Source organism: Vipera berus (assembly GCF_964194415.1).
Source record: "Vipera berus genome assembly, chromosome: 4".
In the NCBI taxonomy this organism is placed as follows: Eukaryota; Metazoa; Chordata; class Lepidosauria; order Squamata; family Viperidae; genus Vipera; species Vipera berus.
This window is the reverse complement of record NC_138206.1, coordinates 100451217-100470414: the sequence shown is the minus strand read 5'-3', so window position 1 is coordinate 100470414 and position 19198 is coordinate 100451217. Positions and strand designations below refer to the sequence as shown.

The following is a 19198-nucleotide window of genomic DNA, read 5'->3' as shown; positions in this document are numbered from 1 at the left end:
TAAAGATTATTTTATCTTAAACGTATTGCCCAGTTTTTAAAATGAACTCTCCTCCAGTTGACAAGGACTGACCAGCTGAAAGAAAGGTCATTCCACAGGCCCCCTCAGCCCATCTCTCTCTACGTAATTTCTCTTCTGTCAAGAATCAGGGCGCACTATCTTTACAACCAGCAAGAAAAATATTTTCATACATTAATAGGTTTGATTTATACGTTGGCTTTCACTAGTAAATATTTAAGAGTAAAAACACCTTTATACTTTTAACAGTATAAAATATTAAAAGAAAAACAAACCATGTAACAAGATGTTATCTCAAATATTTTCCCTGCAGATCTTAATGGCTAAGCAGGTTAGCACTGCAAAGGGAATCAAATTCCTTGGACTATCAGCCTTCCGACTCTTCAGGGCTTTAAAGGCTGGTATAGCAAGATCTATTTGTTGGTGAATTGCACAGACACATCCATGGGGGATCTAGGCACAATATGGATATACGTAATTTGCTATTACTGCCAACTTCCAGAACTTTTATTAATGTTCTAGTTTAGCCTACAGCAGGGCACTTTGTTTAGCTTCCTACATCAATCAAGGTTGATTAGTGCTGCCACCTAGCTGGACCACACTGAAACTTTACATTGTGCTCAGTAAGCAATGTTCAGCATAACAAGTACACCTCTCTTAACACAGGAATCTATAATCCTTAGACTTTACATATTAGCAGCCTGAATGTGACATTTCATACCAATACATGGATATTTCTCAGAATGTCCTGAAGAAATAGATAGATAAACTACTTCTTATACTAGAAAAGCAAAGCAAATAGACAAAAAAGAAAAATCTTTAAATCTCACAGAAAGCACGTATTTAAATCTATACAAATATTTTACAAGTCTTACTCTGAGATTCATTTAGCTTACTTATATTTATCCCTTGAGAGCCAATATTGGTAATTTGCACTGGTAATTTTACTTCAAAAAAAACCCTCCCTTTTGAATCAGAAAGTAAAATCTGAGATCTACTTTTGCCAAACAGGGGAAAAAATCCCTATTTTGTTTATAAATACATCCATAGTATATCAGTAGTTTAAGGCAATGTAAAAGATTTGTACTTATCACCATTTAAAACAGGATTGTTATACTCTATGAGTGACAGAGGAATTAAAAGATTTGTAGTAGCTAAGAAGTTGTTAGAAATGTTAATGGAATCACTTGATCTTTTCTTCCTTCTGCTATGGCAACTTTTCCTGCCAGGAAATTGTGTTACAGCGTTCATAGAAATGTTTTGAAGGGATAAAATCCATAGTCCTTTGTAAAAAACAAAGTAGAAATGTAGACAAGGAAAGATGGAGCAATTTAGAAAAACAGGAAAATGCTTGACAAGCCTATGGGAACCCTGAGTTAAAGGCAACTCTGCATTCATTGTTGGCATGAAAAGCTCAGGAGACCAATAAATGCTGAAGGCCATAGGTTCTTAAACATCACTGATGCAAGCCGGGTTCCAGAATATGGATATGGGAACCAAATCTCTATAATTCAAGGCTGTCTGAACGATGCTTCATTTAACAATCGTAAAAGAGCAAAAGTGGGAGACTAAGATATTTCCCTGATGTGGAAGACCTTCATATCAAGAGAAAATAAGATCTGCTGTATCTTCTTGGTCAATAGCGGTACTACCCTCATCCTAGGGCTGGTCTACAGAACTGTATTTTGGGAAGTGGCTATGATACCACCCAGCTCCTAGCTTCAGGAATTGTTCTTTGATTGTAAGCACCTAATTAATTAATGCTTGTGATGTGTGGTCATGGTGGACACTGTACAATAAAACAGCCTCTTCTGAGGCTGTAGATGGAGATGAAACCCAATTTTTTCCCTATCCTGGTTTCCCATTCATTTTGTTTACTGATAGCTGCTCCTAGGCTTTGAGGTTGTCTATCAGTAATTAATATCATTATGACATAATGTACATTTCTGAAATGCAGGGGTGATTATGTCAACCCCCCAAGTTACAATTAAAATAATCTAAATGTGATTGATATTCAAAGGTGTTCACCAACTAAAATACAGGCATGCAAGCATTTAATTTAGCACATAACCAAATCCTAATTATGGTATTATGTAAATCAGTATTTGTTTGTTTTAGTATTGCATTACCTCAACTGTGATAAATGCTACCAGGAAAGTAGTATCACGCAGCTTTAAAATGCAGTGGTGAAATTTAAAGCAAAGAGAGAACTGAGAGAACATGAAACCCTTTAACTAACTTGGTGTTTCGCCATCAGCCAAAACCCAAGGAAAGAATGGCTGGTTGCATTACAAACAATGCAAACAACAATTGAAAAATGCAAAATGCAGGAGTGTGAGGGGAAGAAAAGAATGACTGCAATCTTTCTTCCAGATCCAAATACAGGTGAAACTCAAAAAATTAGAATATCGTGCAAAAGTTCATTTATTTCAGTAATGCAACTTAAAAGGGGAAACTAATATATGAGATAGACCCATTACTTGCAAAGCAGAATATTGTGAAAAGGTGCAATATTCTAGGCTCAAAGTGTCCCACTCTAATCAGCTAATTAAGCCATAACACCTGCAAAGGGTTCCTGAGCCTTTAAATGGTCTCTCAGTCTGGTTCAGTAGGAATCACAATCATGGGGAAGACTGCTGACCTGACAGTTGTGCAGAAAACCATCATTGACACCCTCCATAAGGAGGGAAAGCCTCAAAAGGTAATTGCAAAAGAAGTTGGATGTTCCCAAAGTGCTGTATCAAAGCACATTAATAGAAAGTTATGTGAAAGGGAAAAGTGTGGAAGAAAAAGGTGCACAAGCAGCAGGGATGACCGCAGCCTGGAGAGGATTGTCAGGAAAAGGCCATTCAAAAGTGTTGGGGACTTTCACAAGGAGTGGACTGAGGCTGGAGTCAAGAGCCACCACACACAGACTGATCCTGGACATGGGCTTCAAATGTCGTATTCCTCTTGTCAAGCCGCTCCTGAACAACAAACAACATCAGAAGCGTCTTACCTGGGCTAAAGAAAAACAGACCTGGTCTGTTGCTCAGTGGTCCAAAGTCCTCTTTTCTGATGAGAGCAACTTTTGCATCTCATTTGGAAACCAAGGACCCAGAGTCTGGAGGAAGAATGGAGAGGCACACACTGCAAGATGCTTGAAGTCCAGTGTGAAGTTTCCACAGTCTGTGTTGATTTGGGGAGCCATGTCATCTGCTGGTGTTGGTCCACTGTGCTTCATTAAGTCCAGGGTCAACACAGCCATCTACCAGGAGATTTTGGAGCACTTCATGCTTCCTTCCGCAGACGAGCTTTATGGGGATGCTGACTTCATTTTCCAGCAGGACTTGGCACCTGCCCACACTGCCAAAAGCACCAAAACCTGGTTCAATGACTGTGGGATTACTGTGCTTGATTGGCCAGCAAACCTGCCTGACCTGAACCCCATAGAGAATCTATGGGGCATTGCCAAGAGAAAGATGAGAGACATGAGACCGAACAATGCAGAAGAGCTGAAGGCCGCTATTGAAGCATCCTGATCTTCCATAACACCTCAGCAGTGCCACAGGCTGATAGCTTCCATGCCACGCCACATTGAGGCAGTAATTGCTGCAAAAGGGGCCCAAACCAAGTACTGAGAATATATGCATGCTTATACTTTTCAGAGGTCCGATATTGTTCTATGTAGACTCCTTGTTTTATTGATTGCATGTAATATTCTAATTTTCTGAGATTGTGGATTTGGGCTTTTCATGAGCTGTAAGCCATAATCATCACAATTATGACAAATCACAGCTTGAACTATCTTGCTTTGCATGTAATGCGTCTATCTCATATATTAGTTTTCCCTTTTAAGTTGCATTACTGAAATAAATGAACTTTTGCACGATATTCTAATTTTTTGAGTTTCACATGTAGCTTATCTAGAGTAAAAAAAACAACTTTTAGGAAAAGTCAACATTCACTACCTTCAGTGAACATCAAACCTGGGGTAGAATTTTGAATATTTTTAAACATCTTGGAATGTTGTTTTTCTGCAATTTGGAAAATCCTTCTTCTGCATATTTGCATTAAAGTGCATAAACTCAATGTAAAGAAATTATATGGTCCACATTATGAATTCCAGATGCTTATAAAGGAATGACAGAACCCTTTTCATGCTCAAAATTACTGCAATTGGTTTTTTAAATGGTATAACTTTTAGCATATTCTTTAACAAAGAATATATAAAGTTGAATATGTGTAATAGTGTTCAAGGAGGCCTGGCTGGAGACAATACAATAGCAGTCAGGAAGAGGTACTTAACATGATTTTCAGAAGCCAGAATAATTTGATGAGCTTAGCTTTAACAGGGACGCGGTGGCTCAGTGGGTTAGGACGCTGAGCCTGTCGATCAGAAGGTCGGCAGTTTGGCGGGTCGAATCCCGAGTGCCGCGTAACAGAGTGAGCGCCTGTTACTTGTCCCAGCTTCTGCCAACCTAGCAGTTCGAAAGCACGTAAAAATGCAAGTAGAAAAATAGGGACCACTAAGGTGTTCTGTGTGCCTTTGGCATCTAGTCATGCCGGCCACATGACCACGGAGACGTCCTCGGACAAGCGCTGGCTCTTCGGCTTTGAAACGGAGATGAGCACCGGCCCCTAGAGTTGGAAACGACTAGCATGCATGTGCGGGGGAACCTTTACCTTTACCTTTACCTAGCTTTAACAAGGAGTATCATCTGCATTTTTTTTTTTAGGCAGCAAAATGTTTTGAATCAGTCATACTTTGCCAGACTGGCAAGGCAAAGAAACCTAAAGGGCTTCTTCTCTACCACCAACTTTTCCTTCTTTCTTATCCAAGTTGTCCAAATTTTCCCCTTCCAAAGGCTGAGAAGCTAGAGGGCAGCAAAAATGCACAAAAATGGAAGGACATTTTGATTCCCACAATAGATGAATGGCTGCAAAAGTTGACGGAGTTAGGAAAAAAACAACTACTTTTGTTTCTACTTGGAAACCGCTTCTGGACTTTGTGCTTGAGGTTGAAAAAAAATGAAACTTTTGATTCTGAGTTTTACCAGTTAGATAAATTTGTTGTTATAAAAATGGTTAGTTTAACTATTACATAGAAGTAAAAGGTTGAGGTTTGATGTTGTTACCTTATGCTACTGCACCAAAAGGAGTCGGAAGTCAATGCCTTTTCTTTACTTTTCCCTTCTTTTCTACACTTTTCCCTTCCCTTTCCCTCCCCTATTTTTCCTATTATTTGCTTTTGTATTTTTGTATTTTATATTATAAACTAATTTTAAAAAATACAAATGCTGAAAAGCTACTGTAGATCTTTGAACAGCACTGCCACCAATCTCTCTTCTTCTTTCAAGCTCTGCCCTGAACTGCCCTTGAGTTGTTATGGGGACATTAACCTAAACAGGTATTTCTTCCATCGGCTGGACCATCTCACATAATCATCAGAGTAGCCCATAAAAGACAAAATATGGGTAACCCATCATAAGTTGAAACAAGGCTGTTCCTGTTGCTTTTGGAAAAAATAATACTAAGGTTATACTGGATTCTGATTTAGTTTTTAAATTAGAAACAAAACAGAGAAGTGGCAGTTAATTATTGCTGAAGATAAAGAAAATCTGGAAGTCTACTTTGCCAATGAATTGTGTTAAAGGAAGGAGACAGATGGGAGAGGCCCTTGAGAATCTCAAAATGACAACCACATTGAAAACTAAAAGATGCTGAAATGTCTTCGAACACACTTTCCCTGACATTTCCACACAATGAAATGTAAGGGTCAACGGTATTGAAACAAATAAGCAGTTTCACTCATTTGCACTTATGAAAGCAAGTGACCTGAGCCATTGTTGTCATTTTAGGCACTTTTTTGTTCTTAATATCCAAACACAGCAGCCTTTTTTATTTTATTTTGAAAAAATTACTACAGCCACCTCACTTGCATTTTTCCTTTTCTTTGGCATTTTCACTTCATAAAAGCTGCAGTCAATGTGTTTTTGTGTGTGGTGAGAAGGGATGACATTTCCAGTGGTGGTCTTGTCCACAGTCTACATTGGTGGCTCAAGTAGTCTCAGGATTAGGTCTTTGTGTGCAATGAAAGGATATGAAAAGTCACTTATTTAAACTCAGTCAAGCTGTTGATTTTGGGGAGGGGAAAAGGGGTTTTTCAATTCACCAGCTTCAATAAATCACTGGCCTTTTCTTTCTCATTCAAGGGCAGCTGCAGATAGCACACAATGTTCCCCCAGAATCAAAACAAAATCTTAAGATTTTTTTTAATGCAACATTTAGAAGGGGCAGGAACATAAATTAAACTTAACAGATGTATATTTCCAAACATTCTACAAAACCCTCCAGTCAGTATGCTGCATTAAAGAGAATCTGAAAATGCTTTGCAAGATAATGTTAACACTTTTAGAAAGAAAGAAACATACCCATGCAATGTTTAAAACAGGAAGTAAAAGAGGGAGGAAAATATGGGTATATAAAAAGCAAATGGGGAAAAAAGATTTTGATTAGCACATTTGGCATAATTTATTAGTGAATAATTTTTAGAAATAGCAGTATAGAGTCAAAGGATTCTGTACTCTTAAATTTCTACAGCTCCAGTTCTTTTAAAATATTTAAGCTTGCAGTCCTAAACAAGATTAAACACTGCAGGATTTATCTCTGGATAAGGATACATAGAACTGCATTGTGCGTGTGGAAATTTTAATAGTATTTTGTAAAGCATAACAAAATAATTAAAAAGTAGAACCATCAACTACAAGGAAACTTACTCTTTGGTAATCATTTTCAGTAACATACATTATCATGTAAATAAATCCCATTGAAAACAAATTAGCACCTTTTCAAAGATACTGCTAAAGGTCACAGCAACATTCTAGCATTTACTGCACAATTGGGTGATAGGAAAAAATTTCCTCTAGTCTACATATAGATTTATTTCTGCAAAACTAAAATATTCAACTGCTAGAAAAGCAAAAACAACAACAACCCTGGAATGATTCTAAATGACCCTACCAGAACTTGGAAAATGAACTACTTCTTCAATGCAAATCGTCTCAAGAAAAGCTTCTGGTTACAGCATTGTTTATTGAGTTTTACTTGATTCCTCCTGACAACCATTTGAACAATGACTATTGGGAAATGTCTCTCAAATTGTCAACAACAATAGCAAAGGCTCAGTGCTTTTATTCTCAGTTAATACTGATTTTTTCCCCTTTTTTTAAAGAAAGAGAAAATATTTCTTCCTGAAGAGATTAGAGGTTCTCTTATAAAAGACACCTGCAAACAAAACAAATGACAAAAGATCTTTATCATATTCAATAATAGGGATTTATTGTACAAACCTGGGCTTCTCCAGATACAAATAAACCAGAAGCCCTTCACAATTCAACTAAAATACTTCAACTAAATCAATGCTGCCCACAATTAAGAGGGAAATTTTTAAGGAGGGAGTGAGTATATAAACTGAAAGCTGGTAACATGCCATTTACTTTCTTATGCATCTGAAATCATTTCAGAAGCATGGTTACAAAGGAGATGATTTAAGAATTATTATATTTTTCACTGACAAAAATATCAGGGACAAAACTGTGAAGAAATTCAGCCTTGTCAGAGCCCTCTTTAGATGGGTGGGCGAGACATGTAAAACAGTTACTGATCAGTCTACCTTTCTTTAAAAGCTACCTGAAAGGGGCTCCTCACTAGCATTAAATCTGGAGGGTTTTTAGTTACCTTACTTCAGATAAATAAAAAATAAGGATTTTGTGCTAGAAAAAGGAACACAGAATCCATTCTTGATCTCGTAAACTAGGAGAGTCACTTGGTCCTTAGGCTGATGTAGTAAACTGTTTAAAATTAACAGGATTAAAATTAGTCTGACTCTAACTGTTCAAGCATGCACTGGATCATTAAATCAAGAAGACATCAGGAAAAGTCCATTCATCTGAAAACAAAACAAATCCTTGCATTGTATCTTAGAGTATAAAATGCAGAAGGGCTAACAGTAGGAACGAGTGACATAAAAATTCAGGGCTTTGTACTATGCTCCTTTGCTAAGCATAATGTTTTTTGGAATTGTTGCATCTTTTTCCTAGATTGTAAATTTTGGAGGAGATACCAATAGGAAATAAAGTAAACAAGCATTCATATGATTAAAGAAATCAATTTGCCTACAGATCAAGGCCTGTGCTTTCATGTCTGAAGAAGCCTCATATCTGAAATGAAATAAAATGGTCAAGATCCCATCTGGTTGTTTGCTACAAAGGACTGATTTTCTTGTATGTTTCAATATGTGAGTTTTAGAGTTCAACATACTGTGTTATGACCATTCAAAAAGAAAAGAACTTATAAAGCAGATTTCCACAAAGGAATACTTTTCTAAAATCTGTTGGACTGCAGCTTTAAAGATCAAAGCTAAAACCCGCAGAAAATGTTGGGCTTTCCCCTCTCTTCTATTACGGTAGACACAAGACTAATTTTCTTCAAAAGCAAGGAAAAGAACAGAAGTCGAGTCTCAACAGATTGCTGGTAATGGCCAAGAATAATATATAACTATTCAATGCCTAGACAATTTAATCTGTCTTCTGAATCTATTGCTAAATTAGATAAGCACCAACTAACTTTGGAAATTAATGTGGTAATGGAATAAATGTTAATCTTGCCAATGCAGCTCTGCAACTATGTTCACTATCAATATGGCCCACCATTCAGATAAATATAAACATATAGGTAACACATAGTCTGGCTACATGGTAATATCTAGATGTCACTAGTAAACTCTTCATTGAGTTCACTTAATTCCTGATAAGAGTAGGTCCATGTTTGTGTTGTTATCTTAGCAGCAATATGAAAATGGCTGGCCATTGCAGCTTTCAGGATTGATTTTCCATTTCAAGTCTACTTAGATTTTTGAGCTCAAGCACTAGGCTACTATCACCAGCTGAGGGCTTAAGAACTACAAGGGTCTCCCAAACAAGACCATATTATAAGTGGGAAAGTAAATTCCTGTGTTGGACTTCCTACATAGTTTCCAGAAAAGACATTTGAGACTCTCCTGAAACCCAAATATTTTGCCGCAAATTAATCCATTACTACTTCCCTGATTTATACTTAAGACAACCTTTTTGTATGTATAATACTTCTTTCTTTTGTTTCCATTGAAGCTATTATTTTCAGCCCTATTATTACTAATCTCTTTTTTGTAAATAACCACACCTATTTCAATTCCAAACAGCTATAGTAAACATTGCCTTCTTTGAGGAAGTACATGCATAATTAGGTTAATCAGTGCTATCTTTTCATGTGAGCTGATTGTTCCTTTACTGTGGATATGTTTCATAACACTGCAGAAAGTTTGCCAAATGTCTCAAAGGCAAACTAGGCACAACTTACCAAGCATTAAACTACTACATACTGAAACCCTGATATAATGGTAAACTGTTAAGAGCCACTCCTACCAGCCACTTATTACTCATTTCTTCTCCCCAGTCACTACCACTTGTTCTACAGTTTTGGACTACACCCTTCTCAAACAAGTACTTTCACTAAACTCATTATACACACACACACAAACACACACACAAACACAAGTGTCATCAAGACCTAGAATACCTCAAGCCCAGTTTTGTAAAAGTCCGTTCTTCGATTACCTGTACAAAGTCCAAGAATGTTAATGGCAATAAGTCATCCAAATGGCCAATATCTTTGGAGAAACGATTTAGGATTCTTCCTATAAGAAAACAACAAAACTGAGGGTTATTTGATTAAAAAATAAAAAGGTGTCTTTCAACATTTAAAAAATGAGAATAGAGAAAATAAATGTGAACCTCGGCCTGAATGTGTTTGCTTGGAAATACATCTATAACTGCATTTCTTCCTCTGAGAAAGATGTCTTCAAGACTAAAGACTTAATAGAAGTTCAAGTCAAATAACAATTGTTATATTAGCCAATTCCAACTGCTTCAAAATAAGCAGGATACACATGCAATAAATACAATTCAAGCTCAAACTAATTTAAATCTGTGCAGAATAATACATTTTGTTCAATGGTCTAAATTATTCTTTAACACTGCAATAATTATTTTTTATAGAAACCAAAATTTTAGGATGATCATGAAGTAAGAAAACAAATTATATACCTACTTTCTTTTTTAGCAGTGATAGACCTTTTAGTAAGTCTGAAGATACTTATATTTGAACATCGTATAGGAGGCTAAACTGTAAGGTATGCCGCTCTAACAGCTACAGGTATTTTTGAAATCATTTTTAATAGTCTGATTACCGTAATAAAAATAAGTTCCATACAAGTCTAGCTCAAGTAAACTAATGGACTTGGACTAACCTACTATCAGTGAATGAAACACAGATTTCTTCTTTACTACATGAATAACATTTCTGATGAAATTATAAGCCCTTATTCGTTAAAGCTACAGTCCTATTTTTAATTGCTTAGAAATATTCCTTTAAAAAAATTATGACAAAGTGGAACTTTGAAGAAGCATGTTAACATTTTGCAGTTAACATTTTGCAAAGCTGTGCAGGTCTCTCAAAAAACTGACTAGTTAATACCAAACTTCATCTACATGGGTGGCAAGCTCCCCCTCATGTGATATGATCAAGCAGAGGTTAGGCAACCATCTGGTCTAGGATGCTTTAATCTGGATTCCTGCATGAGTAGGAATTCCCAGTTCAATCCCCGAGCATGGGGTTGAATTCAATGACCTAGATGGCCCTTTCCAACGGTACCTATACCAGGGAAATGCTCAGAAAACATACTACATCAAAATTATTACAACATAGTAAGAAGACATCAAAGGAGCACCTGTGTCTGTGTTGACAGTTTCCCCCATCAGTGACATTTGCTGTGCACATTTGAAATGATTTTTTCAAGTAGGAGAGATTTGTGTTGTCAGAAAACTCCAACATTTCAAATGTTTGACTGAACTGGTGGTGCCTCAAAGCCACAGGAAGATCTTCATATTTTTTTTCTTCAATGATGAATGATATAACTCACTCTGATGGAGCTAATCAACCTCTGTGAGATTTATACAAGGACAGGACTGGTCCAAAACAGTGTTAATGTTTAATTAAATATTTACACAACTGATTGTTATTATCACTCTGAATTGAATGAAAGGAAGTCATCATGCTGACTTGTAGCATATTAGATGACAGTGAGAACAATTAATCAGTGGAACAACTTGCCTCCAGAAGTTGTGAATGCTCCAACACTGGAAGTTTTTAAGAAGAGACAGGACAACCATTTGTCTGAAATGGTATAGGGACTTTGCACTGCCTGAGCAGGGGGTTGGACTAGAAGACCTCAAAGATCCCTTCCAACCCTATTATTATTGTTATTGTTACTTTGTTTGTGAAATGTTGGTTGCTTGTTCCTTCAGATTCCGTTTACGTATCAGTAGAACATTCAAAAAATCTGAAAGGTGACACAATATTGTTTATCTGAATAAATAATAATTATGAATGGACACAATATTGTGGAAAGGTTGGGAGAAGAGGTTATGTTCAGAACATTTTTCAGAGAAAGTACCTACAGCAGTCTTGCAATGTCTGGTAACTGATTGCAATGGAATATGTACACTTGCCACAAAAACATCCCAAAAAGACACTAAAAAAATTTAGAACAGCTATTCTAATTACCGGTAATTCCAGGTCTGATGAATTATTTAAATTGCAAAACTTAAATGGAGAATAGGAATTCCATGCCTTGAATTTCTTGACAAGGAATTCAAATTCAAATGTGAAAATCAATCAGTTGAAAACAATTTAGACATCAAACTGAGACAACTAATTTAATGACTCTTTAAGTTGCATGATAAAGAGTACACTCCAAAAGGCAAAACTGGAGAAAGAATATAGTACTACCATTTAAATTTCATTGAATTAGATTTATATTTAAATTTAATCAAATTAAGGATATATAACTAAATGAATGCATTATTTGTATCTTGCATTTACAGCCTTCCTTTTCTGATACAGTTAATATAATTAGAATCTATGTTTAATTCTTCTATTTTCATTTTTTTGTGTGTTTTGTTAAAAATGACAATTCCTCATCTTTTGCAAAGGTTGTAGGGCCATACAGATAGTGGGAAGATTTTTCCCTGTGACTCAAATGTTGTACCCTCTAGATCAAGGGTCCCCAACCCCAGGTCCGTGGACCAGTACTGGGCTACGGCATGCCACCAACCAGGCCACACAAAGAAGCAAAGCTCCATCCGCGGGATGCAGGCAGCACACAAAACCATGCACCCTCTGGTCCGTGGAAAAATGTCTCTCCATGTAGGACCTCTGCTCTAGATGTAGGGTTTACAACAAGAAGAATTCCTAGCCATCCTATTTGGAAATTCCAATTCTGTAATTTTTGTTTGTATGGTAAATATATGCCAACATTTCTACTACTTAGAAGAAGCTATTATCATCTAATAGCTAATAGTATAGTATGGCAAGTTATAAGCTGATTAGTCTTCATATTAGCCTGAGGTTTTTATTTCTCATAATTTTTTTTTAAAAAAATTCAAATATATGAACTTGTTAACTTCTGCTAATGTTTGCTGGCATGCATAAAACTTAAACTGAATCATTCTAGGCATAAGCTCTACATCAGATAATAGTAATGATGATCATCATAATCTTGAATTGATCCATTCCAACAAAAGGCCTCTGTTGAAAGTTATAGGCTATCATATACAACCTGGGAGGGACGCGGTGGCTCAGTGGGTTAGGACGCTGAGCCTGTCGATCAGAAGGTTGGCAGTTTGGCGGGTCGAATCCCGAGTGCCGCGTAACAGAGTGAGTGCCTGTTAGTCATCCCAGCTTCTGCCAACCTATCAGTTTGAAAGCACGTAAAAATGCAAGTAGAAAAATAGGGACCACTACGGTCGGAAGGTAACAGCGTCCCGTGCACCTTTGGTGTCTAGTCATGCCGGCCACATGACAGGACGCCCTGCCAATGCATAAAAACAGGATGCCAATGCACCTCAGAGCATGAAAATGGGACGTCGCCATGCCGTGCAAAAATGGGCACTGCTGCATTGCAGAGTGCAAAAACAGGATGACAACATGCTGCAAGGCACAAAAATGGATGATGACGCACCGTGGGGCATGGAAATGGGCCACTGCCACACTGCGGGGTGCAAAAATGGGGCACCACCGCACCACGGGGCACAAAAACGGGGCGCTGCCATGCTGCAAGGCACAAAAATGGTCACTGCACCATGGGGCACAAACAAGTTGCTGTGCCATGCAAAAACAGGGCAGGGCTAGTATCATGTGGGCACTAGTATCATTTGTGGTACATGTGTGCTCACAGCCCCATGCACACACGCACACATGTAAAATACTTTCCCCTCCCTTTTCCTTTGGTCTGCCAACCGACAAAGGTTGGTGGCCTCTGGAATATGGGATAAATGTTCATAATGCAAAGCATGTCAGGACCTATTTCATTCTCTTTCGAAGAGGATGGGATTTTTTCCTTTACAAATTTATTGGTCCCTCCATAAATGTTTCTCTTTTTTTAACAATATTTTATTATTTTTTTATAATCACAAATCCTTAATATTTTATCAGCAACATGTTGTCTGGGTTCCAATATTTAGCTTACTAATACATGTTAAACTCCTTTCTCTCTACCTCGTTTTTCTAGCCATTGATAAAATGTATCCCATGTTCTAAAGTATTCTGAATCTTCTTTCTCTTTCATTTTCAGTGTAGTCTGTCCATTTCTGCACAGTCCAAGATTTTTTTAATTATCTCTTCATCTTTCCAAAGCTGAGCAAATACAATTTTCACTGCAGTTAGTAGTTCCTCTTCCATCTTTAAACTTAACGTATATTTTATACAGTTTCTTAATCAATTTTTCATCTGATGTCAATAGTATCTGGTCAAATTGTGTTTGTTCTTTATAAATTCCAGATGTTTTAGCATCTTTTTCATATCTCGTTTGAATTTGCAGGTGTGGCCACCATGATAGATCAATGCCCTGTTCTTCCAATTCTTGTCTAGATTTTAGTTTCCCTTCAATATTCAGAATGTCTTTATAAGTCACAATTTTCTCATAGTTAATGAAGTTTGGGTGAACAAACGCTTCCATTGTTGAAAGCCATCCAGGTATTTTCATGTAAATTTTCGCTTTTACCTTTTCACATTTTAGAAGAAGTGTGTTTCTTACATAGTGGTTTTGAAAGTATCTATGTATTTTATTTTTTCCATACCATAGGAAGACATGCCATCTGAGTTGTAGGTCATGTCCCCCTAGGTATAGTAATCTTTTATGTGTAAGAGTTATCCATTCTTTTAACCATGTTAATACAGATGCTTGATAGTATAAAGCCCAATCTGGCAACCCGAATCCTCTATTTTCTTTTGCTTCTTGTAGCATTTTCAATCTAATTCTGGCTTTTTTTCTTTGCCAAATAAATTTCAAGATAAATATATTTAATTCATCAAAGAATTTTTCCCCAGTTTTATAGGTATTGTTTGAAATAAAAAAGAGTAATTTTTCCATTTTTCCAAGTCTAATTTTATTTGTTTTAATAATTTTACATAGTTGTCTTCTTTTATTGTTGCACATCTTGCTGTTAAGTATATCCCCAAGTATTTAACTTTCTTAACTATTTGAAGATCTGTTTTTTCTGACAATTGTTTTTTGTTGTTGTTGTTTCTTTATCTGTAAGGTTTTTTGTTATCACTTTGGTCTTTTCTCTATTTATTTTCAGTCCTGCCACTACTCCAAATTCTATCTTTTTCAAAGGTTGAGGCTTGTCTCAAGCAGCTCTTGTAATATAAAAACCAAGTCATCCACAAATGCTTGTAGTTTATATTTTTTATCTTTTATCTCCATTCCTTTAATTTCTGGGTCTTGCCTAATATTTCTATTCAATACTTCCAGTGTTAATATGAATAATAATGGGGATAATGGACATCCTTGTCTTGTGCATTTTTTAATATTAAAATTTTCTGTAAAAATCTCCATTTATGATTAATTTAGCTATTTCTCTATGATAAATTGTTTTAATTATATTTATAAAGTTTTCTCCAAAGTCCATTTCGTTTAGTTGTTGAATCATAAACTGCCAATTTACATTATCAAAAGCCTTCTGTGCATCTAGAAATATTAGCGCCATCTGCTTCCCTGGGTGCATTTCATAGTATTCCAAAGTATCTAAAATCATTCTTAAATTATTTTTTATTTGTCTCTTAGGTAAAAATCAATTTTGGTCTGTATGTATAAATTCAGTCAAAAATATCTTTAATCTTTCTGCTATTATTGAAGCAAAAATTTTATACCCCACTTTTAATAGAGATATTGGTCTATAATTCTTTATCTGTGTCAAGACTGAATCTTCTTTGGGTATTAAAGTACTGTTGGCTTCTATCCAAGTATTTGGTATTTTAGCTTCTAAAAGTACCTCATTACATAGTTCTTTCATTAATGGGCTTAATGTATCTTGTAGGCATTTATAAAACTCTGCAGGTAGCCCATCTGGACCTGGGTCTTATCAATTTCTTTGCCTTTTTATAGCCTCTGTTACCTCTATCTTTTTTTTCATTTAGCATGTTTTGGCTGTTCTCTGAAATTTTTGGTAAATCAGCTTTTTTATGTATTGCTTTGTTTTTCTTGAGAAGTTTCTTCTGTTGTAAAGTGTCTCATAAGATTCTTTGATTATTATTTTTTAATTATGTCATTTTGAAATTGTAAATTGCCTTTTGAATCTTGCAATTTATTTATCAGTTTTTTCTCTCTTTCTTTTTCAGTTTGTATGCTAACCACCTACCTGGTTTATTAGCATTTTCAAAAAGGTTTTGTTTTGCCCTTTTAATTTGTTGCGCCATTTTTTCATCCTCTGCTAAGTTTAATTTGTGTTTTATTATTTCCATTTGCTTTTTAAGAGTTTTCTTTTGTGTATATCTTTGTAGTTCTAGTTCCAATTTTATAAATTCCTCCTTTAACTTGGTTTGTTGTTGCTTTCTTTCTTTATTCTTTTTCACCATGTAAGTTATAGCCAAACCTCTAAAGTATGCTTTAGCAGGATTTTTTTCCTTTACAAATTTATTAGTCCCTCCATAAACTTTTCAAAGCTTGCAATAAATACAGGTTATGAGATAAACACTGAAAAACCTCTGTCTTGGCTCTCTAACCGAAACTAGGATGGTGTAAAGTAACATCTAAAGTTATGAGAACTGTTAATGAGTGCCAGAATAATATAATTTTGCTTCAGAGCCAAGTGAGTATCAAGCCTAGCCAATAGCTGTACTAATCATTCCAAAAGGAAGATTATTTATATGCAATATTCCCATTTTAAAATGACTACTTAGTTCTCATGGGTAATCAAGTTGCTAATCAACTCCAACAAACTGTAGCTTTGATGTCGGGCTTGCATTACTTTTGTTAAGTAATGCAGTATTTTGAAAACAATGTTTGCCAGAAATTCTAGTAGGGAAAAAGTAGTTTTGCTTAAAAAATCAAGGGAATGGGAATTATTCAGGCTAGAAAAATGATCCATAAAAAAATGAACAGCCCTTTTAATCTGACTAATTCACGTGTTAATTTTTGGAACAATGAGTAGAGGCATACGATTTGGAAAGAACTGGTACATGAACACAATTATAAATACAAATGTAGCAGGGATTCAGTGATACATCATTTGGAAAGCTTCGCTCTAGAGCAAGATAACAATTTTGAAACTATTTTGCTTAACAAAACAAGCCTCTCTTTTGTAAACTTGAAGCAAATAATGAAAACTATACCAAGTTCTAAAGAAGTCCATATGCAGGCCAATGGCCTTTCTGGAATTACACCCTTAGCAGAGATGGGTGTCCAAGGAGATACATTTATTCATTTCTTAAACATACTTGAATGTTGTTGCAATTAAAAACGAGTATTGGTGGCTCACATAAAATATGTAATACAAATCCAGTATAATTTTTTTAAAAAAAATACCACAATCTACAGTGAAAAATATTGGAACAGCACGTCAAATCAGAGGAGGGCTCTCAAAAAGTTCCACTTTTGGAAGCTTGCAAAAAAAACAACAACAAAGAGCCTTATCTTTACAGGGAACAAATTCCATAACAATCACACTGCAACAAAAAGGCATAATACAACCATTCGTTTAGGGACCATTTGAAGTTACAATGGCTTTGAAAAAAGCAATTTATGACCAGTTTTCACACTTACGAGCATTAGAGCATCTTCGTGGTCACGTGAACAAAATTTGGTTGCTTGGCAACTGACAGGTATTTATGACAGTTGCACTATCCCAGGGTCATGTGATCACCATTTGTAACCTTCCCAGCTGGCTTCCGACAAGTAAAGTCAATAGGGGAAGCCAGATTCACTTAACAAACGCATGATTCATTGAACAGCGGCAGTGATTAGCTGAAGAGCCGAGGCAAAAATGATCATAGAATGGGGCACAATTTATTTAACAACTGTCTTGCTTACCAACAGAAATTCTGGGCTCCATTGTGGTCTAACACAAGGACTACCTGTAGCAGCTTCTTAACTCAGGTGTTACCCATACAAATGTGAGACTTGCAGCAATTTCTAGAACTAATCAGAGGAGCCAAAATAGCTGGAAAAGGTGGTCCTGAAGGTGTCTAGTTGACAAGCCATGCAACCAATGTAGTCCTTTGCGAGAACAATGTTATGTGCTCCCAGCGACAGGAGCTCAAAAGTATGTGGGTTGTGGCATTTTGAAACTGTGGTTTCTGAATATTCTTTAAAGGCAGCTCCCAAGGAGATTAGTTTATAGTAGTAGCTGCCCAGATGGACTATAGCAGTGCTACACAATCTTGACAAGATGTAAGGATTTCAATTCCCAGAATTCCCCAGCCAGCAAGGTTGAGGAATATTGATCTACAGGACACCACAAAGAGACTGTTTAAATATGTTACAATTTTGAGAAGTGTAATGCATGAAGAGAATGTTTATAATTCAATGGATTAAAATACAGTATACAGTATGAAATGGCCATCAACTTCTCCATCTTGCTGTATCATTTCATCCAAAGATACATTTCACCTGTACTCCCCTACCTTATTAATATAATGTGACATGTTAAAGAAAGTCAAAATCCTTTTGTTCAACCCAATCTACTCTACTGGTCCATGAAAAATGAAAAAGGGAAATCACATTCATCACTATGAGTTTACTGTAAAGGATAAACAACACACAGTTTAATTATCAGAAGAAGCCCTATCAAGATCAAAAGTTTTCACATCTCACATTAGTAGAGTTAACAATTATGTATATGTAAGGAAAACATGCATTTCAAGGAGGGTGGATTGAGAAAACCTTTCCATTTTTATAATGGAAAAATTATCATTAAAATACACATTTGCTATTGACAAAACAGGAGATGCATATTATTCTTTAAACTATAACATTTGACACAATTTGTGAACATTACAAAAAGAGCTCTAAAGTCAGGAGAACTATATCCCATTACATTTCAGTGTGATTAAACCCAGAATATATACCTTCCTAATACTTTTAGGGTATTTTCAAACTCTTGCTTCCCTTGTACAAAGAATGTTAGCTTTTACAAGGAATGTATTAATTCCAGAAATCTTAATACTATCACAGTAAATAATATGGCTGGAACACACACACACACACACACACACACACACACAGAGAGAGAGAGAGAGAGAGAGAGAGAGAGAGGGAGGGATTTAAGATTTCTACCTAAGTAATTAAATACCTTTCCAATGTCCATTAATCATAGTTAAATAAAGGTCTGTCAGCAAAGTTCTATGTACATATTTGGGACTATGCTACAGTCAAACACTTTGCCGTATCTAAGTTAAACAATGATTCATTAAACCTCCCTCTCTATATAATAGTTAGGACAAACTTGAAGTGAAAGGATCAAAACACTTTTGTTCTTCATAAAAGAGACACTATGTGATATCCTTTTCTTACAAGCTCTGTAAATTGCTTTAATTGCTTGAATCAGAATGTGCTCAGGTGGTTCCACCACATCCATGCCTGGCTTTTGCAGCTGTCTGTTGACACTCAAAAGTGGATGTTCAAATCTTTCCTTCCAAATAGGAAGCACCCCTCACAATTGAATCACCTACTTCAAAAAGTTCATTCATGCGTTCTCATCAAAGGATCCAATAAAAAGTACAGTACCATTCAACTCTTAAATACTAAAGTTTAGAAGCTGGG

At 36.0% G+C, this 19198-nt stretch overlaps 1 protein-coding gene across 1 annotated transcript in view; it reads right to left on the bottom strand.

Annotated features, from left to right (window-relative positions):
• Positions 1 to 19198, bottom strand: part of ABCC4 (ATP binding cassette subfamily C member 4 (PEL blood group)) — a 220790-nt gene that overhangs the window by 84422 nt on the left and 117170 nt on the right. Inside the window, exon 20 of the mRNA XM_081326452.1 lies at positions 9654 to 9733. Within this exon, the coding sequence (XP_081182578.1) occupies positions 9654 to 9733 (80 nt within the window). The remainder of the gene's footprint in view (positions 1 to 9653; positions 9734 to 19198) is intronic.